The 25,868-nt window shown below is 48.3% G+C and overlaps 1 protein-coding gene across 1 annotated transcript; it reads right to left on the bottom strand.

Annotated features, from left to right (window-relative positions):
- Positions 1 to 207: 207 nt before the first annotated feature.
- Positions 208 to 25,655, bottom strand: LOC144141813 (histone-lysine N-methyltransferase PRDM7-like). The gene is made up of 9 exons (XM_077673303.1): positions 25,526 to 25,655; positions 25,099 to 25,188; positions 17,513 to 17,620; positions 15,994 to 16,098; positions 14,983 to 15,059; positions 13,361 to 13,549; positions 12,034 to 12,286; positions 2,696 to 2,861; positions 208 to 649 (listed from the first exon to the last, which is right to left on the bottom strand). The coding sequence occupies exons 1-9, from the start codon at positions 25,653 to 25,655 to the stop codon at positions 208 to 210; spliced, it is 1,560 nt and encodes a 519-aa protein (XP_077529429.1).
- Between the last annotated feature and the right edge of the window lie 213 nt (positions 25,656 to 25,868).

Here is a 25,868-nt window from a genome sequence, read left to right as displayed (position 1 = left end):
AATATGAATCAACGTGAAGTAAAAATAACCCCATGGACGTCCTTGCTGGCTTCCATGTGGCAACACCCACATTGAGACACAAAAGAAAACAAATATACAAAGAATAAAGCATTTTAACGAGGAACATAACCTTTTTCACGGAAAAGCTGTTTACAACCGCAGTGTAGTACACACTGTTGCCCACTGGCGTGGTTTCCTCCCTCCCGTTCACTCCTCGCTCTCACCAGCGGTGCCCTCCCCTTCCCCTCGGTGGCGTGCACGCAGGTGTTTCCTCAGGTTACGCACACTCTCCTGCCCGATACCGCAGTGCGGGCAGCGGTGCGGGTACTGCCTGTGGTGCACCACCATCACGTGTTTCTTCATGTTGCCCATCCGGTTGAAGCTCGCCCCGCACGTGGCGCAGGCGTGCGGCCTCTCCCCGGTGTGGATGAGCAGGTGTGTGTCGAGATTGCCTTTGAGAGTGAACCCCTTCCCGCACTGCGGACACGCCAAGGAGGGGCCGTCCCGCGTGTGAACGAGCCTTCGGTGCCGAGCCAGGTCAGACGCCAGGGTGAAGCGCTGTCCGCAGACCTCGCACTCGTGAGGCCTCTCCCTGGCGTGCACTGCCCGCTGGTGTCTCTGTAGATTGCCTTTCAGAGTGAAGCCCTTCCTGCACATCCGGCACACGAAGGGCCTTTCCCCCGTGTGCGTCCTCTCGTGCGTGGCGACGTTGGCGCTGGCCGGGTTTAGGTCGCGGGGCAAAAAAAGAAATATGCTGAGAACCGATTCACGCAAGCACAGTATCTGGACGGATATCAAAGCAGCATCTATGGGATGGCCGTTAAAAACGACGACTTATTGTAATTTGCAATGTTTTCGTTTTTTTCTCGAAAAACTTCGAAAAACGGAATTTCCTCAACTAAGCCAATACACATCTATGCATAATCACACCTACAAAAATTTAGCCTCAGGAGACAACAATTAAAATGCCAACAATATGCTTAGTAGTACCATATAAACAGATTTTGTAAAATTGAGAAATACGATAGGTCTTGTTCAAGAATCATCCTCTAGTCCTTAACAATCCACGAGGTCAACAAGATTCACTTTTTTACGTGCACGTGCCATGGCCAAGCGTGCATTCGCTGCAATAAAGCGTGAAGATACATGAATAATTAGTACAAACAACCAGATCGGTAAGGTTTGTTGAAACCAGGTGCGCATCAAATCGCCTCGTTTGCGTGTTTTACACTGAATGCAAATGTCCGTTGCGAATATTCGATTTCTGGGTGTTTACGCCGTGTGATTGACTGTGACATTTTGACGATGTCACTACAATTGCGGGTTCCTTTTAAATAATCGAAAGCATTCATTGTGCATGGAGTCAAGAAAGGTTTATTCTTCTGTACGACGGTGTAATTTGATTATTAATGTGCATTTTAATGATAATATTTTAACAACGATCTGTTTGCATTTAAACTGGCTATCGAAATGTTACAGTCTCTCATATACTCGAACTAATATTGTCTATTATTTCAACGTTTCTTTGCGTTCATTTTTCAATTCTGCGTAATTTTTTCTCTGTTTTGTGCATCACTGCGAAAATCGACGCGCTATATGCGGGCGCGTACAAATAAAGAGGAATGAATGAATGAATGAATGAATGAATGAATGAATGAATGAATGAATGAATGAATGACGCCGCTATTCTGTGGTTATTCTGTACGCGTAACAGATCGATAACGATTTAGTTTTAACGCACGTGTTCGCGCCACAAATCCGTACGCATCTGAAAGGCAGAGCTTGTCCATTTTATAGAAGCCTGATTTCTAAAAGCCCTGATATATTTGAACCTCCGAGGTCGATGGACCTCGAAGGTTCAAATTGATGCTTCAGCGCATATAACCCATTGGGGGCGAATTTTCGGACTATGAGCGTCACCACCCATGCACTCCGCTGTGTGAACAATTTCCCATTTTCTGATGCCAAAAAAAGTTATGTTAACGAAATGACAAGTCTTTGCTGCACCGTCTTTACTTGGATAACCTTGAAAGGAGGAAGAGGAATAAACATCCCTCTAAAGCAATTCGCCTTGGGGATGAGTCCTCATTCCTGGACCCCCTGTGAGCATCCGGCTTCTTGAGCCCTCTTGAGCTGGTCGTCAGGGTCCGAGCTGGACAGTGCTCTCTCCCAGTGCTCACGGGAGGGGAATGGCAGGGGGATAGGTTGGGTTTGTTATCGCAGCCCCACACAATATGGTAAAGCGTGCCCGGAGCCTCACAGAAGCGGCATTCCGAGGAGTAGATGGTGAGAGCCAGAATGTGGGCTCTAGTTTGGTGGGGAAAGGTGTTGGTTTGGATGCCTCGAAGGTGGTGTTCTTGTCCTTTTGTGAGGTTTTTTTGCAGAGGAGGTATACATTGTTCGCTGCAGGCGCTAGTTCTGAGTGATTTCTGCGTAGGACAAAAGGGGACCGACACGCCACTGCTCGCTGTGGTTAGTTTAGTTTCCCCTGTATGGTCGAAATGGAACAGGAATTCTGACATGCCACGTGAGGCGCATTTCCGTGGTACCCCGAACTACACGAATCCTATCAGGCGAGAAAGCACAACGTTTCAGCATAACGTGCACCTCTTACACGCCTAACCCACGTGTAAATTCCACCGAATTTCATCTTTTCTCGCTACAAGAAATGGGTGTACATACAAACATTGCCCACCTATTATCGCTAGAGTAGGAGCACTGCGAGCAGCGGAACTTGCGCTGTGGTTTTTCAGTGTGCTTGTCCCGCATGTGCCGGTCAAGACACTCCCTGGATAAGAAGATGACGCCGCATGTCTCGCACGGGAATCGCTCCTGCTGCTGCCTCGGGTCTCCTGCATTTTCTGAAATCGTGCAAACATACAAATCACGGCTATAACGAAGGTTTAAAAAACATCTTTAATTTAACGAGACTGCGCATTAAAGCATAAAGAGCATATCGCCTGGCACTGCCTTGTTGAGGTTACGTTTGAAAGATGCTCCCATTGCAGAGCAGAGGAGGTCTCACGTAGCCCTTTCGAAAAAACAAACACTGGTCGTTAAGGAATTTCTAATGCGATTTTTCGACATCCTTCTTAATTACTTGCGATCCTGTCATGATATTTTCTGTTGCCGAATTTAACCCCTCCGCGCGATCCCCGGCTCCAGAAATGCCACTGGTGTCTTAACTCTATATAAGAGTGTAGCGGATATTACCCACTATGCTGGCATGTGACTATCAGCAAGCAAACGATTCGGATGCAGTGTTTTGTATTTTGTCATGACTCAGAAAATAAAATACCTGTTCAGCACTCCGTATGTACTTTTCTATTACTGGCGCCTGTTTTTCAGGTCTGTCGTCTGAGGAATATTAAGCCAGCTTGCCCGAACTCCAACCTTACCCTTTTTCTTTGCCGAGCAGTAAACTGCTTGGATGGGTGAAATATGATAATAGGCAATCGGTTTATCCACCTGATAAATATAAACCAAGCCATTCATCTGCTACCATATGTACGACCCACTCATTGGTTGCTTCATTCACGCTTTCAGTTATCCCCAGAAATATGCAGAAAATATTTCTGTCTCAAAATAAAGATTGCTTCCTATTATGGAAGCCAATACATCCAAACAAGCCCCTTCCATTTGCACAGGCTTCCCTCAAAGAGATGGGGAAACGGCACTTTCCAAAAAATGGCTCAGGCTTAACACATCTCGGCCTAGCTATCACGAGTGAAAACACAGCCTGCGCGCAGCGTTTCTTGAAAGTGCCTTTGCTTGACATTTCTCAGCCTGCCGTATAGTTGTGACGGCCAATGGTCGTCGACAGGACCGCGATCGGCAACGTGGCTTAAGGAACTGTACATGACGCCATACTGACACCGTGTCATACGGCAAACACCACCAATGTCGGGAACGGGCGCCTAAAGAGATTAGCGCTGGGAAGCCGCCCCAGTCAAATCTTACTTTATTGTATGTGTGTGCGCATCTGTACATTCACCGTCCAATGATTGGGGACGGGACTCCGGTCTGCGATTCTTCTGAAAAACGGCGCAGCGCGCCACACTGGCACGGCATCACAGGTTCAAGAACGGGAATTGTGGGAGCCTGCGCGAAGAGAGCCAGGAGCGTTGGGAAGCGCCCATGGCTCATCTTCCAGAGGGCATGTTAGTCCCGTCTTGAAGACACCGCTCGAAATCCCACGGTAAGGACGACTCCTTTTGTGACCGCCATTAGCTACCTGGCCAACCTACCGGAAAGCTAGAATGACGACACAGATGAAGGGACAGCGGTCAATTACGGCCTCGGAGGGGGTGTAGAACAAAGCGACGAAAAGTATTAGAAGAGCAGACCGTCTGAAGGGAGGGAGAGAACGATCCGGGAAACGGATGAGACGAGTCTGAGGAAGCGCTAGGCAGAATACAGGCGCCTCGTGTTCCGGAGGCTAGCCATCACTCGGGTGCGACGACCGACTACCTGGCCCCACACTTAGCCAAACAACGTCCAGCCACCGTTAGAGCCCGCGCTGCAGCAGCCTCATCGCGGCGGACGTCTGCCTTTCGTTCGAGCCCGAGCGGGAGCACCCTCATCGCTGCGGACTCCACATCATCGTTGCAGCCCGCGTCGCAGCTGCCCGCCCGCGGTGAACTCCAGTTCATCGTTGTGGGCCCAAGCCACAGGGGCGGGACCGTGGCATACTCCAGGTCACCGTTAAAGCCCGAGACACATCACGTTGGTTGCGGGGAACGTCCAGCCCTTCGTACGAGCCCGTGCCCCACCACAGAGAAGCAGCCCATCGCTCGAGCCTGAGTGACCGCGGCTTGACAACTTCGGATTCACGACCGGCTTTATAGATAGTGACTTGCCCATGCGCGCCGATTCCGTGCGCGGAATTTAGTATGGCTTATGTGGTATTTGTAGGTCCTTTCGACGACCTTGCTTCGTCTGGTGCTGCATTTATTCCCCATTTCCGCCCTGTACCGTGTCAGTTTGCCCTGCCGTATTTATTTTCTTTTTCTCGCGAGTCCCTTGGGGTCAATCTCTGACGATTCGCACAGGAGGAAGTGCGCACCTTGCGAGAGCACGATGGTGTGCTCAATTAAGATATTTTAGCCTGACATTGTTACTTGGCCATACTGGCGAAAGCACGCGCCAGGCTATCGTCCACCGAACACCCACCCACCGGGATATCGACCGCAAAAAAATTGGCTCCAATCCACGCTGTGAAGGTGGTTGGAAAGCAAAGCTTTAAACGACACCCACAACAATTGCGCATGTGACGTCACTTGAATTCACACACGCGGCTCTACAAAGAGTGAAACCAGAGATTCTGCCAGACGTTACCTGGAATTCGCGGCGGCGGCGTGCTGAATGCAGCAGCAGCGTCGGCCACGACCGGGCTCGAGCGGCGGACGCTGCCGCTGTAGCCCGGCCGGGAGTCGGTAGAAAGAAAGCGGAGACAACCTTCTTTCGAAGGGTGAGACAGCGGAACCTAGCCAGCCTGATGTGCTAGCTCGGGGCTACACCACCGCGCAACACAAGCGCGGACACCGAAACAATTCGGCGTGTGAGCTTAGTGTTTTCTACTTATGCCGATTAAAACTTAGTAAGTTTGAGAATTGCGAGGAAGCTGAGGGAAATTTTTAAGTGCTATTTAAGAACCAGTTGCTAATTCGCCTTTTGTAATACCTCTTAAAACACAACTGGATTGGTATTCACCAATTTCACGTATTCACAAGAAAACGGAGTCTCATTCGTGGCAGGCAGTGCGCAAAAGGTAGTGTTTCTCTAGCGGCCAGATGTATGCATGTGGTTTCTGCATTTTGTTTTCCGGTCCTGCAAACCAATCTTTAATGTATGTTTGCCAAACGACCACTTCTATCCGTTGGGTGCGGGTTACGCTGGAGGTGCTGCCGCACAAGTTAATGAAGCCGTACGAAGGCAGCGCTGAATGGGCGCGAAGCTACGCCAAAACAGGCCCAAAACAGCCATCGCTAAAGCAGACGGCAACGCCATACCGCCGACGCCGCCGCCGGCGAGCAATCGCTTCCGCGCGGGGAACGCTGGGTAAATTCGCCACGCTATGTTCAGTCTGCTCCATGAGTAAAACCCTGTGACCTCCCCCCTTCCTTCCCACCGCCGCCTCAGCTGCGTTGGGAGTTTGTTCTCCCGCACGTCACGAAAGGACCGTTGGCTGGTAGAGCTAGAAAGCTTTGCTTTAAAAATGTCCACTGGTGCCAACACTTAGCTAACGCGTTCCATGTAGTTTCACGATTTCGATATCGTGCGTAGGTCCGAAAGAATATAACAAAAAAACATATTCAGCCGGTTTAATCATAACGAAATCAAAAGAAAAAGATGAAACCGGAATAAGCACTTTGCGTGGACTGTTTGATATAGTGCATTAAACAACAGAAAACAGGAACAAACACTCGCAGCATGGCCAATTCCCATAACAAAAAAAAAAAGCGCGCGCCTGAGAAATTCCCGCGCTGTCTTGGTTGGCCTTCAGCTTGTGTGGAGGCAGTGTAGCTGTAGCATGAATAGTGATTCTTGATAAGAGTAGCTCCAGTAAGTCTGGTTCCTCGCTTGTAGGTTATAGTCATACAAGGCTTGGTGACAAACCTCGCGAAAATAAACTCTCTCGCGGAAGAAGATGCAAACAATCCTGCAATATCTTTTCATTGAACTTTCAGTGAATATATCGCATGCAATGGTATTTGTTGCATTCTGCTGAGCCAGCTAGGCAGGTGCCCGGTGAAGGCAATTGGTTTTCACCAGATTACAAACCTTTCCGTATGCGGGGTGTGGCTCCAACAGCTATCCCAAAGATACCTGTAGATCTCACCGCAACAATTCACCGGAGACAGCTTCAATAGCCAAGTTCACCGTTTGTTGAGACGGAGCCCCTACAAAGATGGCGCTCCAGTTATGGTGAAAACGTCGAAGGCGCTCAAAAGGTTGGGGTTGAGTAGTGCTCTCTTCGCTGGAAAATCATCATGTTTTCCAGCAACAATGACGGCACTTTTATGCACAGAATGTCTCTTTGGGGTTGTTTATACTAAATCGAGCCTTCCATGTGAAAGCCTGGTCGTGCATAGACGAGATTTACGTCAAAAGAAAGCTCCATGACGCAAATTAAAAGTCGACAAAGTTTGCCTATGTATAGACAAACCAAAATGTACGAAAATAAAGACTGCTGCCAGTCGGGCAAGCATATATGGTAGCAGTGTGATTGACGTGTGTAAGTTGACGTTTGCACAGCTAAGAAACGGTGCTAGACTTAACCGTGGATTGTCGTTGCTGGCCGGTATTTGGGGCAGTTATCGAGCGAAGCTGCCGAGTTTTGGGATTAAAGGGGCACTGACACAAAGTTTTGAAGGCGAGATAACTTCGGAGATAGATTGGTGGGAACACATATACATCATCTGCAAAATATCAGCGGCGAATACAGCCTAGAACATATTTAAAATCAATTTTAAAGTGAGCGAAACGCTACCAAGCAGCCAGCAGAGGACCACGCGCAATCGACATCCCGAGGTTATTGTGTAAATAAACAACACCCAAACACGTCACGAGTTTGTGTTTCTGCTTCCGCACTGCCGGCGTTTTTCGCCGGCTCGCCCGGCTCGCCGCTCCAATCGGAGGGCCGGAGGGCGGAGCTTCTGCTCTCGAGAACGAACGACCCGATCGTTGGCGGCGGAGGCGCCGTGATTTCGTCAGCTAATCGGGCAGCTGGCCGCGACCAAAGTCTACAGCGATTCCAAACGCTCTGTTTCTATTACTGTTTATTACCATTGGACGCGAAAACGCGCCGGAGGCACGAAAAGCCCACTGAGCTAGCCGCACGGTCGCTGTGCAAGCGGCGGCCACGGCCGCGAAGTGGCCCAGGCCGGCCCAGGCAGCTCGAGTGATAGCTTGTTACCGCTGCACGAAAATATCCCCAAGTCCCGACCATGGTGGCTTACATGAGAAAGGAGTTAATGATGCGATGGCGGGTTGCATTAAAAATTGTCTTCTGCACTGCTTACGAGAGCGGCACTCGAATATCCGCCGCAGTGCTAAGCCGAAAACATCTGTAGGCGGACCTGTAGGCAGACCGGCCGGCTGCTCCCAGCGCGCGTCTTGCCACCCACCGTATCGAGCGTCGCGCGTCGTTCTTTAGCCGCGGTAGCATTTGCACTCGCAGCGCCTGCGTCACATCCACGGTCGCTTTTTAATTAAGCGCCTCACGAGATCAGTACGTGGGGGCATTCGCAGAAACTGCCGTCGATGCGGATAAGACAGTGCTACGGCGGCTCTGCTCTGTGATATCCCTCCGACGGTCACGTGGTCAGCTTTGATCACACAAAATTCATCGTTTTGCGGCACTCGCTGAAACCGAAACTGCGACTGGCCGCATTGAAAATGCCTGTAATTAAACAACCGTCTCACGCTGAAGCAAATGAGGTTTCTACAGGTTATAAGTAGGTCACTAGCTACTTATCGCAACAAAAAAAAAAAAAAACAAGATGCAAAATGTTTGTGTCAGTGCCCCTTTAAACAGCCGCGCCTGACGGAGCATGCCACCCCTAGACGGCCGGTCGTAACCGCACTCCGGGCCATCGTTCGAGCGCGCGCCGCACTACACCGAAGCAGCCCAGCTAGGCCGAGCAGTAAGTGAAATCGAGGTAGTTGATCCAATTAAATAGATAAAAAATTCCATGTGTCTGTGCCTCCAACTCGCCATGCCTAGTGTGCATGCACGGTCACTTTGGAAACCGGAACACCACGCAGCTATACACTAAATCAATAGATTCTCGCTTGCGCTGAAGGACATGCTGAAAAAGCTCATCCAGTGCACAACCCATGGTGAGAGTGAGGGACCAGGCGCCGGCGAAGCAGCCATGGAATCCTCGCCTACTCACGTCGTACGCTTGAGCTGAAGCACAGGCATAAACGATAAAGCACAGGCGACAACGTCGATTCACTCTCGTCTCCTCACGTGGTACCGAAGGGCCGATCTCCTAGAGGGCGAAGCGGATAGAAATGCGCATCATGCGCGCCGACGGCTAAAGAGCACTGCCGACACCATTATTAACCTGGAAATATGTATGGAGTGCAGTTTGCGCGGTAAAAGTTCATTTCTGGAATCGTGAAAATGAAATATTATTTCTAGCCTTCACGAAGTATACATACATGTAAACAAACAACGCACGCTCGCACCCACGTGCACACGTACCTTCCTATATAATAATCATCATCAGGAGCATATCTACACCCACTTGTCACCTACCTATATATGTGGAATCAAAACTACGGTTAAACGTGTGCAGTGCAGGGTAACTAGGCAAAATCAGGATTTGCTTGGAGTACTGGTTATGCGCCCTGCCGGACCTTGTTTTCATCCGGATATTCAGAAACGCTTTACGGATAATATTAGCGCTGTTACCAGCCACAGTCCCAGCCCCCTTCCCCTCTACACAAACGATAGCACTGTTCTAGCAGTATGCGACAAACCTCTTCGCTTCAGCGGCATGTTGTGAAGCTGTCGTTAAACTATGGTTTCTTCTTAAAAGGTTTCTGCTGTTGTCACCATCGGCCATGCCTTATCTCGGAATGTTTGAAAAACTAGCAGCGAGATTTGTCAATGATGTTTTTCTAGCCTCTCGGTCCCCGAAGCCTACACCATCTACGCCATAAAGCTCGTACGATTTGTAGAAGGGATAGACGGAACAAATGATTACTACATGCCCCAACCGTCCTACCACCGCTACGCAAAGTGACGAGCGCAAGTCGATCGAAGGAAGCCGTAATGAAAACTTCTTGGCGTTGCTGTTTTATCCCTACACGCCAAGATCAACCCCGCCTTAGCTCTGGACTCTGTAGCAGCACGAAAACACCTGGTTCTACGAAGTATTGGCAGTTCTATTTGCGAACGTAGTGTAGTTTGCTGGGATCCACTTGGTGCCCAAGCAGAGTAAATGCACATTCTAATTCTCAGAAGGTTTGAAAGAAGGTGAAGCATTCTCCGGCTCACCTTATTAAGAGTAAATGAAGTAGAAGTAATTATGCAGTGTTTTCTGCAAAATTCAATCAACCTATAACCAGTCTGGCAGAGTTCATCTTTGCCAGCATTGCGAGAAGCAATGCTTTGAGTGAGCATGTCTAGAAAACTTCCCAGCCACCCCAAAAACGTGTTTTTTAACAGCGTGTAAAAGAAATTTGTTTCCAGTTATCCGAGTTACGGTTTTAGTTGAACCAGGTCACACTGTAACGCGATAAAGAGCTCTACCCTTAACTAGAACTGTTTTCAACAATTCCACACACCACCGTTTCCTTTGACTGCACAATCTAACGTTTCAGACATTTTTTTGCTTACAAAGCATACACTTTCTATCTGTTACCAGCTGTAGTTAGTAACCTCGAATAGGTACATCAACAATGCCTTGTCTTATCGACTCTTTGCAGCTAAAACAATTGACATCAATAAAACGCCTCAGTGGCTTCTGCGTGGGACAGTTTCGTATGGAATGCCACGCACGTCATTTGTAAGCAATAGTCTCGTCGTCATATTAGAGGTATTGACGAATCGGAACAATCGAACCCGACAAAATCACCCTAACATTTACGAACATAGAGTTTTCGAACGAGGAACGCGGGACCAGTGCAAGGAACTAGTCATAGGTAACTGCAAAGCTACCCTCAGTAAAACGCTCAACACACGCGATATTGAATGAGCCCCGGAACTGGGATCTTTCCCCCTCTCAAAAACAGGCCTATTGTTGCAAAGCACGCCCATTTCCAAGATAAAGGCCCAGTTCGTTTTACACAAATAAACTGAACAATACTACATTGACAATACCACCGCAGACCTCTACCAACACCCGATCGATGACCAACAATCGGGATATTGTATTCATCAAAGCCGCGTCCGCACCCTCCAAGCTTACATACCGAAAAGTATTCGTCAGTATCGTGACTTCCAGTTTTGACGCAACCACGCGAACGCCAGTTCCACGCGCGCCATAGCAGTCTACTACAGCCACTGGTGCCTCTAATATAAACTTTCATTTATTTATACTAGCATTAGGGAGATGTCACCCAAGCGCAGCGCGATTCCATGGACAGCCTGATCCAGGTAAGCGATTTGACCTCAGTCGTACTAACCGAAGCGTGGCTTCTACATCTATGTAGACTATGAATTACTTCCTCAATTCAGTGACCTTCAAATAAAAAAAATTGGCCGCGTATCTGCTCCTTTCGTTGCAAATGTCGTCAAAAGACGATACCCTTTAACGACTATTGCCAAGTAAATGCCTCCCTTCGCTTTCCCGCTCACCTCTCATGTTGTTCCTCTTGCGTCGCGCTCCTCGCAAGGTAATGACGCCAAAGGTTTGTTTAAATCACTTGAAATTTCCCGCGTTCTACTGCTCAAACCGGGTGTCTCGATGCCAACGCTGCCGTACGGCGAAGACGCGCCTGAATCGAGGAACCCTACTTCAACGTTTATAGAACCGCGTTTCCTTGCTCCACGTGCGTTGCAATCAGAACGTGGAACGTATCTAGTGGAGCCTTTCGTAACTGTTTCCGGTTGATTTCTTAAAATGGCGCCAGGAGCAATAGTGGTGCGGGCGACAGCAGGCGACGGCAGTGTGAATTTTTTTATGCAGGTGATGAAGTATTTAATTTCGCATAAGTCAAGCATGTTTGATTTTTAATAAAGGAGCACTGCAAATATCACTTCTGTATTAATTTGTTGTCTTATATTTGCGTAATGTCTTGTTCTTCTTCAACAATGTTGACAAGTATGAATATTACACCGGACTTAGACGGGTAGATTTAGCTGTGACTATATAAGACTATTGCTCAGGCATTGTTTTACTTTGGCCGGGTGGCTGAATCGAGTCACAGACAGACAGACGGACAGACAGACAGACATACATACATACAGACAGACCAAAATGTCTGGGTTTAAGTAGCCCAAGAAAGACCATCGTCTTTAAAACGAATTACAGCACCTCCATTGATGCTGCTGAGATGCCGAAGAAGTGCCCTCACCTTTGTCCTCCTTCCCTGTGGCATCCCGGTCCTTGAGGAGCCCGAGCTCCCTGGCGAAGGAGTTTCCGTACCAGACGAGCAGCTCCTCGTAGGCCTCTATGGGCTTCCGCGTCCGGTAGTAGACAGCCCCCGCGCGTTCGAAGGCCACCACATTCTGCTCTGCTTCACTGGGGGCGCAGTTGACGTACCGCATCCAGTTGGACTTGTCTAGCGGGCGGGCATCTACCAGGAAGCTCCGCCCAGCACCTCGCACCTGCGGCATGGTATCGGAATAGCAGTGTGCCGCAGTAGTTTAGGTACCTGCCAGCATATAACAATGTTCTCCCACTAATGACCTAAGCCATCAACAGCCCGCAGTCAGCCATAATTCTTCCGGCCACGTTCAGCATCCGTACCCTCAGCCAAATTTATCTCTGCTTCCTCATCTAGGCCACCCTGTACTGACCTAAAATTGTTTCGATCCTGCACTCTCAGAAATATTCTTTGCCACACATTTCCTTAACTCATCTCTCCGTGCAGTTATCGGTCTTCCGCTACCTCAAGCCTGTGTCTCTAGGCATCCACTGCACCTCCCTTATGCCCTGCGAGTCAGTCATTCGCAGTAGATCCAAAGCCCAACTTCATTTCGTTCTGTGTCACTGCACGACGCCACGCTGTATCTCATTGTGCACTATCTAAAGAAAATATTCTTGAGCGAGCAGTGTGGAGCCGCATCTGCCTCCCCCGACCCAACCATGAACACGCCCCACACATCTCACGTTCCCGAGTTGCCCACCAGCCTCATTTCAAGAACACAAAGGACCTTTATAAATATCCAAGGCTGCAAACACCCTCTACTTCCTACGCCCGCATCCCCCTCGTTGGGAAGTTCTCAAGCCAAAATACTTGTGCCGCACTGCTGATATGACTGCAACTGCTGCCGGATGGCCAACACCCTGCACTGAATGGTGTGCGAGTGTAAGGGCGTCGCGAACTATCAGAGTTCCCCTCAGCGACACCGGGGCAGTGGGAGATCCTGCTGAACAGCGAGGTCCCCGAAATCGGGTGAGAAATAAACTTTTTCCTACTTTATCTTGCCTATCTCTCGTTATTGCATTTGCATGTATAGCACCCAAACTGGCTCCCTAATCTAAAAGGCTACTTTTCTATCCCTACACTTTGCTCCTAATGGTCTTCTTATTTGCTATTTTTTAACAGGTATGTGTTTCCGTCCGATAACCCGCGTTTAAAGAGAGCAACTATCAATGTTTGGGGAGAAAACTGTGTCTTTCAGCAGATCGTAGCGCCATGGAGTTCTCTGCAAATATCCAAGCATCTCGTCTCGCACCCGCCAGGCGTAGCCGTTGCCCTTGTCAACCGAGTCCACCCGGACGCCCTCGTAGGGTCCGAAGCAGAGCCTCTTAGGCAAGGGCTTTGCAGCGAACACGCCGTACTGGGCGCCCTTGATGATCGAGCGGCGGATGACTAGGCAGTCGGGCACCGTCTTGTTGGCGCGCTGGGGATCGCCCTCAGGGACCTGCACCGAAGACCACCGCGCTGTTCAGGGCAGTGCACCGAACCGCTACTTACATTTTTCCTCGAGAGCCCAGCCGACTCCCTGCAAGCCACCAGGTTGTTTAGAATGTGTACGTATGCTAGGTGAACCCATTTTTGCATACCTCAGCGAAGTGTCCTGGAATAAGGGGCCGCAAATTCTGATATAAAAATAACTGCCCTGTCGGCCCTTCGTATAAACAATCGCATGAAGCCAGAGACGCTCGTTCACACAGTGACCTACCATTCCACGTACGCTTGGGGTAGCTATAAATGTCAGAACTATATAAACACCGTGCAACCATTATCCTAATGGTTTTGTTTATTGAGATTAGAGTGATTTCTTTTTGTTCTTAACAAGTGACGCCATTGTTTGGTCCCAATGAAGGTAACTACTGATGTACGGGAACGTACCATTTTCATCATTCTTTTTCACTGTAGGATCAGGATCAGGGACTCGTTCTCCAGAATAGGCACAAGCATTTGGCCACCGTAATTCTAGAAGCCCGGTTTCACATAACGACGTAGCAGGGTGATCCCGGTGGCACAAACAACGCGTTCTAGTCACGACAATAAGAGAGGGCTGCGCCTCATTGTAATCTGCATCCTGGCAGCCCTCGAATATCTTTGCCTCTCCCAGTGTTTGTCCTCCTGATTTTCTACGACTAAAACGTGACGAAAAGTGTGCCAGTACGCCAAGAGTGTGGTGTAGTGGCCTGACGCTGCCACTCGCCGCAAAATCTTACAGTCGCGTTCAAACAGGCCGGGTGGAGAGTCTACCCTCCTGACAATTCTACGTCCCTCTCACCCTGTCTTGGTTCGGCATTAGAAACGTAAAAGAGGACATTTGGCCTTCCTGAATTCCCAAGTTACAAAACTGATTTTTATGTTTCTCACTTCCCTACACGCCCACGCACACATGCACGCACGCACTCACACGCACAACCACCATCACAGACACACGCACGCCACCACACCCACACACGCACATAGACACGCACAAGCACACACACACACACACACACACACACACACACACACACACACACACACACACACACACACACACACACACACACACACACACACACACACACACACACACACACACACACACACACACACACACACACACACACACACACACACACACACACACACACACACACACACACACACACACACACACACACACACACACACACACGAACGCACGCACACGCACACACACACGCACGCATGAACACGCGTACACGCACAAGCACACGCACCCGCGCACACAGAGCACGAATATGGAGAGAACGTCCAGCTCATTTGCTTACGCAAAAAAGCGTGATTTAGGCGGGCGCTACGAATAGCTGGAAGGGTCAGTTCTTATCCAGGCAGCGTATAATACAGGAAGTGCATTCAACCTACCGGGGTGTCCTCGACGTGCGTCAAGGGGCCGTGGACGGGGCAGTCGCCAGGGTAGTCCTGGTCGCAGTCTTCGCAGACTATACGCCAAGGTTGGAACAGGCATTATTGACCATCCAGTGGTAATTTCAAAAAAAGCACAAATACTTCCTTTCCAGAGTTACGCAGTTTCTTTCCTTTCTTATATGTTGTATAGTACTTTCAAAACATCAAATGCTGCAATTCAGCTGCCCTAGTCGTGATTCAACACGGCTTGGCAAGATATATTCTATTGCCCGCGTTCAAAACGTGTGCCCTTCATTACGTTAAATTCTCCTAAGGCACCTTGAGCGACACTGATTCTCAATTGTACGAACGCATGGCAAGAAAGGCACGTCGCGGAAATAATGCCTAATGTCAACGGAGACACCGTATATAAGAGGCAGGTTGCCGGTACTTTGAGTGATTGTATCCATTCAGAGCCAAAGAATACTATTGGAGCGCGAGACATAGCATAATTCCAGCTGGGACCTGTGCCAATAATGTCTTCAAAGCATAACGTGTTACGTTGGTTTGATAAGATCCCGTTTTATAAGGTCGCTGAGATATGCGAAGAATAAATAAAGCCTTTGCAATTGCTTAATAACTGTCCGAGTTTGTGCAAAAAACACTTGTTTTTTTCCTCGCAGGGAGCTTGTACTTGAACCACAACTGAACTTAATAAAGTGCTGACAAATAACAGGCGCCATCTGCTTTGCTATGTGAGGAAAGATTATTTCTGGCGCCAAAAAATTGCTCAAGTGATACGACGATCTTAAAAGGCCACACATTGCGTAAAACCATTTTTGTAATATTTAGGAACATTTGGAGATAATGCACAACAAATAAAATGGCTATCTACACGTACTTCCCACAGAGGCAGCGTTTTATTGGGGCTGTGGATATAACCAAGTGGATGAGCGAGAACCTGCGTTTAATTGTGCATTCGTTGGATTTACATTTTGTGAAGTTCGGGTTTAAGCAGAGAACACTCACAGAGGTACTCAGAACCGGAGTCGTCGCCCTCGCCCTCGGTGTAGTCCACGACCTTTCGGCTGCGCCTCGGGTAGCGATGCCCACTCGATGCTGCGCTCGCTGGGGCTGCGATACACGCGCACGCATAGCGAGCAAGGGGAAAGTGTGCGAGCTTCTTCTACCGATGAAATTACCTAATGGCATTTCATCTAGAGTCTAATATTGTTTAAGCATATCACCAATCGACGTGTCTTTAACGGTTCAACTTAGGGCGATTGGCCGAATAGATAGGCCACTGCTTGCGGTATACAGTTGAATGTACCACATTCTACGATACCACAGTGGAGTGTACTGGTTGTATTTCTCTCATTTTTATGCCCTTTTTGTGACTACTTTTTCTCCTCTAGAGAAATTTTATTGTTTTTTTGCATTATCTTTGCAATGTCCTTTCAGTTTATTGATGTTGCCAACGTACAAAACTCACGCCATTGTTGTAGTTTTCTGACGCAAAAATGTTCGATGCTACTTACATCACAATACGGACTGACTCCCAACCCGCCAGCCGTCTCTACACCACGGGTTGTATCACCAACCTCTTCCTAAGTATCGCGTCCTAACGGCCCACACTACCAAACACCCGAATCGTATGAATCCCGGGGCATTGATCTCTTCCCGGGAAATATGTGGCTCAGGTCACTGCCCGCGCCTTAACCTAGCGGCCATTCCTAGAGAGGATGAATCACCTCCCACCCTCAGACATCCACCCTTTACCTCGCACCTACGCCAATATGCTCTCCGACTACCATCAGTCCCTCCACCTGTACCCACTATCTCCCCCCTCCCTTCCAACCGCGAACGCACGCATCTGGCGCCGCCTACACAACACCAGGGCGTACAACTACCAACATCTACGCCACATATCTCTGACGCTACAATCCCTATACTCCAAACACTGCAAATCCCCATTAGCAACACTCTACTTGGTAAGGCGGTGTCCTCCTAACCGCTCACCACCCACTCATGCAACCCACGACCAGTCGGAGGGCCTGCTGCAGAGCGGGCAGCTCAAGGACCAGGCTGCACTGGTCGAACGGGCTGGGTCAGCGGCCGTAGCATGTGTCCTACCGGAATATACTGGCCACCCATGCCCGTTTTCTTAATCACCCTTCTTCAGCCTCCCCCGTTTTCAGAAAAATGTTTAGTCTATCTCACTTCTGATTGCCACCCTACACAATCCCCCCTTGAATTCCCACACGGTCGTTTAGAGTATTTAATTGAATAAATAAACAAATACATAAATACCCTTACAACAACGTAGATAAAAACTAACGCACCCTCAAAGCGGCGAAAGCCGACACAAGACGAGTCACTACAGCCACATCAATGAAGTCCTATTACCTGGAATGAAGTAAGCACAGTTGTCACTTCATTTACGGAAATATTCTGACATGCCGCTCTCCCTCGGTTCCCGGAGACTGCAAATGCGTGTCACGCACCTCAGCCTGCGAGATTCTCACTATGCAAAGTCTGTTGCACTCACCGCCAACCTGCCCCGGTGAGCCGCCGTCATCGCTTTCCTCCTCGTAGTGGATCTCCTTGCGGTCACGTTTGGGATAGCGCTGTGCCGCTGCTTCTCTGAGACCAGGTTCTGCCAAGGGGAACATACGAAGGGGTACAGTTGAATATCACCCACCTAACCTGTGCATTCCACGGGTGCAAGAACTGCATGCAGGTCCCGTAATTCCTAGACAGGTTAAATATACTGCACAAGAGCGTAGATTTCCGCAATCGATGGATAATGTAACTGCAGCAGTTTCGCCTCTAGAAGACGATTTCCATATTCCCATCGCAGTATTCCTTGATGTTTAATCTGCGTCAAATGAGTTTTTCTTGGTGCGGTCCCATTATCCCTCGATGCTCTTGGTCTCGATTGAAAACGTTACGCGTGGACAGAAAGGTACCTGCAAAAGCGAAAACTCTTTATGTGCACTCCAAACCGCCCAACTTCGTACTATGCTATGCAAAAAAGAGTCTCAAGGAGACGTATTGAGCCCTCTCCTATTCCACCTGCCACTTAAAAACCTACAGCAAGCCCTCCTGCCTGGCGTACATTTCACGCTCTGAATGTGAACATCTTACCAGAACACTGTGTGGTTGGGTGAAACTTTAGGAACAGGCCGATACACCAAATAAGTGCGTTTATTGACAGCAGTCCCAATGTTTTGGAGCCTACTCGGCTCATTCATCAGTGAGACTAGAAGCAGCAGTTATATCAGGTGTCTTCGTTTTCTTTTTTCTTTCACTTGTATGTTTTCTTTTACTTGTATGTTAACTAAGCCTCAACATGGATTGTGCCTGAAAGAAGGTGCATTTAGTTTGTTAGTTTGTAGACTGTACCAAACTTAGTAAATGCTCTGAAGGCACTGTAACTGCACACAAGCGAACACGCAACGCTTCGCTGGCTGCTACGCTAGTAGAAAATGTAAGAACAAATAGAGGCGGGAAAAAAGGTCAGCGAAGTAACATAGGTACTAAGGAAATAAAATCAACCGGAACCTTTATTTTACTTCTTACAACCAAGGTACGGGAGGACGTTTCGCTTTGGGTGAACTAGCAAAGCGGCCAGGTGCACGACCACACTTTTGCTCTCTTTTTTCGTTCATAAGGTTTCGTAGCGCTAGCAATAAGCTGTTGGCGGCAATTTTGGGGACGCTACTACTGCGCAAGCCTTATTTAAAAAATAGTCATCTAAGCTACTGGGAATGCAAAACTAAGAAAACAGGCTATACAATATATACCTTACATTTCCATCCCCGACAGCGGTGGGGCTAAGGCAGAATGGCCTGAAGCATGGGTGGTTGAATCCTGAGTCAGGCTTGGTTTTTTTTTATTTGTACTTAGTGATGTTTTGTATACAGAATTCGCCATTGTTCACTGCCGCCGTCACTGCTCCACGAGCGAACTGGCCGACTGAATCTGGCGTTCTGGCGAGTTCTCTTTGGGGTGCTGTTGCACCGACTTTTTGTGGGCAGTGCCGAATAAGGCGAAACTCGGTCTGGCGCGAACACGGCTCTTACGCCACAGGGGCGAGGCAGGCAAGCTCTAGAGGGAGTAGTGAAGCGCCTTGCTGTTTTGCGCCCCGATGACGACGAGGGCGTTCAGCCACTGCAGCCACGCATGTCTCGCTTGCATCGTCGCAACCCTTGCCGCGCACAATCATCATCATAGCCCTCGTGGCTGGTTCTTGTTGACTCCTTGGTGGAGAACGCCGGAATAAAGGCTGCCCTGCCTTAGCCCTACTTTCCTCTCTCAAGTGGTTGCCAAACTAAGAAATTAACTCGCTATACGATACCTAATTATTATTTCAATACCCGACAGCGCTGGGCTATAACGGAATGGCGTTGAGAATAGGGTGCAGTGTGTCGCAATTAGAAAGATCGAATCTGTGGTTAGGCGTAGCTTTTTTAGTGATTATGTCGCACTTATACAACGTTTTCTGTTATGAATAAACCATTTTCCCCTGCAATGTTCATCGCTTCATAAGCGAGTTGACAGACTGACACTGACGCGTTGGCGAGTTCTCGTCGTGGTGTTGACATAAGCACGGACTGCTCGCACGCACAGTGCCGAATCAGCCGACTCTCGACCAGGTGCGACTCTCGGCTGTGTCTAACGACACAGGGAGGACACACGCAAGCTCCAAGGGGTGCGGGGGCGAAGCGCCACGCAGTTGTGCGTCTCCGATGACGCGGAGGGTGTTCAGCCATGCACACACGCATCGCTCGCTTTCATGGCATTCCTTGCATGGCGCCATCATCCCCTTCTCCTCCTCCCACTTATCATCATCATCATCATCATCATCATCGGGGTTGGATCTGTTCAATGCTTGGTCTAGAACGCCGAAATAAACGGAGCCCTGCCTTAGCCCTGCTCTCTCTTCTCTCAAGTAAATACCAAGAATGTTGTTGCACATAACCTTAATGGAAACTGATTTAAACTAAAATATTTGACATCGTCTAATCCCATAGCAATCCGAATACGCGTTATTGCTGTTGTAGCGGCCACCGCTGTTTCTATGTGGTATTTTTGATTCCTTGAGCTAATATAGTTTAAATACTTCTTTGTCGACTCGGTAAATGATGCACACTGTATTTATATGATCCAGTGTATAGAATGCAAAGAAAAACAGAGGTTTTACAAATTCAGTTCAGTGTACCTTTAAGTTTTAATACATGAAATTAAATGAATCCTGATCTAGGTATCCACACATTCTCACCCTACGAAAATACTTCTCACCCAAGCTTTATTAATAAATTTTACTGATACATCAGAAACTGAAATGCTGTGTCTGACTACTTCCGAACTAAAACTACTTTCCCTTGGCACTCTCCTCCCCAGTAAAAAAATCATCCGAAAAGGTGTAATTTAAAAAAATCCACTCGATGTCCTGCAATTTCTGTGATACAAAAACAACAAAAAAGAACCGACGCCACTCACCCTTTTTGCCCCTGGTCTTTGCAGGGCCTCGGGAACCAGTCCCCTTGTTCTTTGGACGGGGCCCACGGGCCGTTTTCTCCTCATGGCTTTTTTCGCTTCTGCGGTTGCTCCATCGCAAGCAGCGTTGGAGTCCGCAAGGGGCGCCTATGCAACAAATACACGCGGGTGAATGGCACCTGAGTATATCAGCAGATATCGTCGTTTTTCTAAAATAGAGAAACTTCTGAATTGTGGAAGCAGTACTACTAGAATTTCCAGCAACTTGTAACAATGGCATAGAATTACAACATTTACGTATAAAGACATATCCGTTATTTAGACTTACATCGTGCATGTATATCTATATATATATATATATATATATATATATATATATATATATATATATATATATATATATATATATATATATATATATATATATATATATATATATATATATATATATATATATATATATATATATATATATATATATATAGTCAGGGCTTCTTGCTAGGCATGTGGTGGACATTGTTAATTTCAAACACTGCGAAATGGAGTTCTTTTGATCATACCTGAAACCTTTTGGGTGGATCCGGAGGCAACTTACTTGCGACCGCATCTGTAATGTAGACCCATTGACGAAATTATAAAATCCAGGAACGATGACTGAAACAGAACTCTTCATCGAAGGCATGGAACAAAGAGAAAACTTCAGTGAATCTCTAATGACACTTTAAGTGTATCCGGTAACTCAATTATAAAAGGTATTTTGGCGCACACTCGCCAAAGTCAAACCCTTTCGTTGCTTCTTCTGCCTTCTTGGTTTTTAGCCTGCTGCCTTTATGTGCCCCGAAATCAACAAAGAATGTCGGAATTCGGTGAGGAATACTCACCGGCCAACGACACTCGCCCAACCGACATCGCTGACTCGCTTAACTATGCAACCCTATGCAGTCGTCGAAACCAAGCAACCTTCTTCCCCGCAGCCACAAGCAGCTACGTACTCCGGCTGTAGCGGAAACTACGGCATTAGCGCTCACGCATACAGAATGCTAGCTTCGACTGCCTCACCATTACCACCGACTAATGGCGGGCCTGCCGAAGTTACCTTCTTGGAAGAATTCCCCACCTGCCCTCAAGCTTCGAGAGGGCTGAGAATACCCTCTACCATCGCCCGTACTCCATTTCACGCTTCCTTACCTGTAAATGAAGCAGCACACGCTGCGGCCCACGAAGTAAACTACTGGGCGCCTTAGACGAGGCCGAAGACTTGCCCACCACGAAAGACACGCGACACCCATTGCCAGCCACCTACTGGGATGCCTTATCGCACTGCCGACACACCCATCGAGAACACTATCCTCCACACCAACCTCTGCGAAAAAATAATCCCGCATCTGGTGGCATCTACAAACAAATTCCCATTTTCACCGTCATGTCCCAAATTTCTCACAGCCGTGTCACCAAAAATTCCCCGCATTTCCCGAGGGGAAGAATGTGAAAGTGCGAATGCACGAGTTGAATTTGCGCGGTTCGGTAATGTTCGCGAAAGAAAGATCACACACACACACACAACTACAAAGAAAGAAAGATGCATTTATTCACAGACACCTATTTGTGTTGTCGTTGTACTTGATTGCTAGAGCGGATCTCAGCTTTGAAATTTCGTGTCAGTACTCCTTTAAGCGGGTGCATTAGCCCTTCTCACGCCCGATTCCTGGTGAATCCCCCACGTGGGTATGTGCCATGTCAGCGGCCAGGCAGCGCGCGCCCATCTCCCCCCGTTGCCAAGGAAGATGAGGAGATTCCTGGCATATCCCCCACCTGGGTATGCTATGCGGACATCGCCGGTGGACGCAGGTTCAGGGTCGCTTAAGAAGTGCATTCGCACTTAAAATTTGTGCCCTGACTGCTCCACCCCAGCCACAAACCACCACCTCGTATTTGTCTGCCCAAACCACCGCTCTCCCCTCTTCTCAGGTACTCCAGAGCAGAGGGAATGCGCGATGAACAGCTTGAAATATGCAGTACCAGCAAAAACGCATCAACTGGGCCACCCGAGCAGCGAAACACGCGGCTTCAAGCACTGTGAAGGCCGCCAATTTGCTGTAAATTAAAAAAAAAACTGCTAATTCTTCCTCTAGCATTAACTCCTTTAGATTGACAATGCTCATGACAACAGCTACTCCGAATTATTCGAATTCGCCCTTGTTTGTTTTTGCCTAAATAGCCTCCACCCCTCTTCTGCCCGCTTTAGGAATACCTCCGAAGAAGCCAGCAGCCATGCACTATATAATAATAGTTGGCTCAGTTTGGACGTGTGTTGTAGTCAACAAATTGTTTTTTCTCGTTCCCCTTTGCGAAATAACCTTTCAAAACACGCAGTTGCTCTCACCTTTGGGAAGTGAACGTACAACAAAAACACTCCGAAGTGAATTTCCTGGACATGGAGGTTCCCCGGCTCGACGGGGGACATCCCGTTAGGCAAGGTTTTGTACAAGCTTGAAATATTGCGGAAAATCAGCTTCCAATTCCAAGCCGTGAAATTCAGTGGAAACTGCCAAAACAAGTTCGTTCCATCTGCGCTTACTCTGTTGCAAACGGTGCCGGAAACGACTGTGTTTATGGCAACCCTTCTTCCCAACTTCCCTCAATTCTTCCTTACCACCCGCCCTTATTGCTCCCAGTAGGCTCCACTCCCCTCCTCTGCTACCTGCTTTCATTTAACTTGTCTTTTATGCCTTCCTCTCCCTGCGATTACACCCTCCGCCTTTTCTATCTTTGTGCCTCTCAATTTTCTTTCTTTCGTCGCTTTCTCACTCTTCCTTCCTCTCCCCTCCCCCTTCTCTCCCACCAACCTCCCCCGCTCATTGCACCCTACCTTCCTGTGTAAGCACTCTTCCCAACACTAGTTTCATTCTTTCGTCGCTTTCTCACTCTTCCTTCCTCATCCCCTACTGCACTTTTCTCCTACCCACCTCCTGCAACCCTTTCGTCCTACCTTCCTGTGGACGCACTCTTCCCAACACTCGTTTCATTCTTTCGTCGCTTTCTCACTCTTCCTTCCTCTTCCCCTACTCCCCTTTTCTCCTACCTACCTTCCCCTCCCTTTTCGCCCTACCTTCCTGTGTACGCACTCTTCCCAACACTCGTTTCATTCTTTCGTAGCTTTCACACTCTTCCTTCCTCTTCCCCTCCCGCTTTTCTCCTACCCGCCTCCAGCTTCCCTTTCGACCTACCTTCCTGTGTACGCACTCTTCCCAACACTCGTTTCATTCATCGTCGCTTTCTCAATGTTCCTTCCTACTCGCGTACTCCCCTTTTCTCATATCCACCTCCTCCTCCCCTTTCGCCCTACCTTCCTGTGTACGCACTCTTCCCAACACTCGTTTCATTCTTTCGTCGGTTTCTCACTCTTCCTTCTCTTCCCCTCCCCTCTTTTCTCCTACCCACCTCCTCCTGCCCTTTCGCCCTACCTTCCTGTGCACGCACTCTTCGCAACACTCGTTTCATTCTTTCGTATTTTTATCACTCTTCCTTCCTCTTTCCCTACTCCCCTTTTCTCCTACCCACCTCCCCCTCCACTTTCCCCCTACCTTTCTGTGTACGCAATCTTCCCAACACTCGTTTCATTCTTTCGTCACTTTCTCACTCTTCCTTCTCTTCCCCTCCCCCTTTTCTCATATCCACCTCCTCCTCCCCTTTCGCCCTACCTTCCTGTGTATTCACTCCTCCCAACACTCGTTTCATTCTTTCGTCACTTTCTCACTCTTCCTTCCTCTTCCCCTACTCCCCTTTTCTCCTACCCACCTCCTCCTCCCCTTTCGCCCTACCTTCGTGTGTACGCACTCTTCCCAACACTCGTTTCATACTTTCGTCCCTTTCTCACTCTTCCTTCCTCTTCCCCTACTCCCCTTTTCTCCTACCCACCTCCCCCTCCCCTTTCGCCCTACCTTCCTGTGCACGCACTCTTCCGAACACTCGTTTCATTCTTTCGTATCTTTCTCACTCTTCCTTCCTCTTCCCCTACTCCCCTTTTCTCCTACCCACCTCCCCCTCCCCTTTCGCCCTACCTTCCTGTGCACGCACTCTTCCCAACACTCGTTTCATTCTTTCGTAGCTTTCTCACTTTTCCTTCCTTTTTCCCTACTACCCATTTCTCCTACCCACTTCCCCCGCGTCTTTCACCCTGTTTCCTGTGTAAGCACTCTTCCGAATACCTTACCACTTTTTGTCCCCTTTCCTCCTCCCCCACTCGGTCATGTGGCCGACCTGCAGGTATCGTGGCCTAAGGGTGGGACAGTAAGTGGTTCACCAGTAGCCCCCAATGCCACAGAGTGACTCCGTAATTTGTAGGCCCCGTGTACTGTCTCTGGCTGATCCCAGAATCAACGCCAAGCAATCAATGACTCACATAACCTACGCGAAGGCTGCCGTGGCGCTGTGCCAATGCAACAGGCACCCTGCTTTCTTCTTATATTTTCATCAAGCGATAAGTATACTGGCTTTAAAAGGCTTAAAGTAGACGACCGAAACACTTCGGAGAAACTTCTAGTGAAATATGGACACAGGTGAAGCAATATGTAATGTTTGATATCACGTGAACTGAGTGAAATTGAATCCTGTTCAAATGGAAACACTTGCCTTCTGCGAATGTCCGGGAGCCATCTCGTACATGGGGCTTCTGTGCAGAAGGCTTGGCCTTCAGGAACTCGGGAATTGGTGGCGTCAGACCTGCGGTTGAAGACATTTCATTAGCAATTATAGGCTTTTAAAGAGAGATGCGGTATAAAGATAGCCACAGATCGGCCAAAGTGGCGAAACCAAAGGAACTGACCCTGTTTATTTATTGTATGTGTAGCTTTCTCCTACAGCTGAAAAACGTCAATAGGCAACATGCGAGTTCGTGGGTCATCTCTGTGGTTGCCCTGAGACCCTGGATATGCCTGTTCTCAAAATATGCACCATAAACACGTGCAAGAATAGAGCTTAACCCTTAAAAGTTGCCAGAGAGAACGATTTGTGTGAAGAACAGGCCAGGGTGAAAAGCGCATCAATTGGGGTCACTTACCGACGTTTAGCATAAGCTCGTAGTTGACTTTTATATTTGCGTAGCGATACTTGGCGTAGTCTGGGAGGTTCTCCCACTCATCATCGGTGAAATACGGTCGTATCTTCTCAATGTCAACTTCTGTGGTCATTTTGGAAAGCGTAAACAGATGATCTGAACGGAGCTGAGTTGAAGGTCTGTCTGCCGCCTTACAAAGTATCGTCTGCTCTGCCGCGGAGCTTTTTACATGAAACAAAATTACCAAATACTGCAAAGAATGACACCAAAAACATTATATATTACAATTTTTTAGTTGTTAAGCATTTGTTAGTGCCGTTACTTAAATTTAAATTTAATAATTGGT

Source organism: Haemaphysalis longicornis, unplaced genomic scaffold (assembly GCF_048455015.1).
Source record: "Haemaphysalis longicornis isolate Haplotype H1 unplaced genomic scaffold, Haemaphysalis longicornis Haplotype H1 scaffold_6, whole genome shotgun sequence".
Classification (NCBI taxonomy): Eukaryota; Metazoa; Arthropoda; class Arachnida; order Ixodida; family Ixodidae; genus Haemaphysalis; species Haemaphysalis longicornis.
This window is presented reverse-complemented; position numbering and strand designations above follow the sequence as displayed.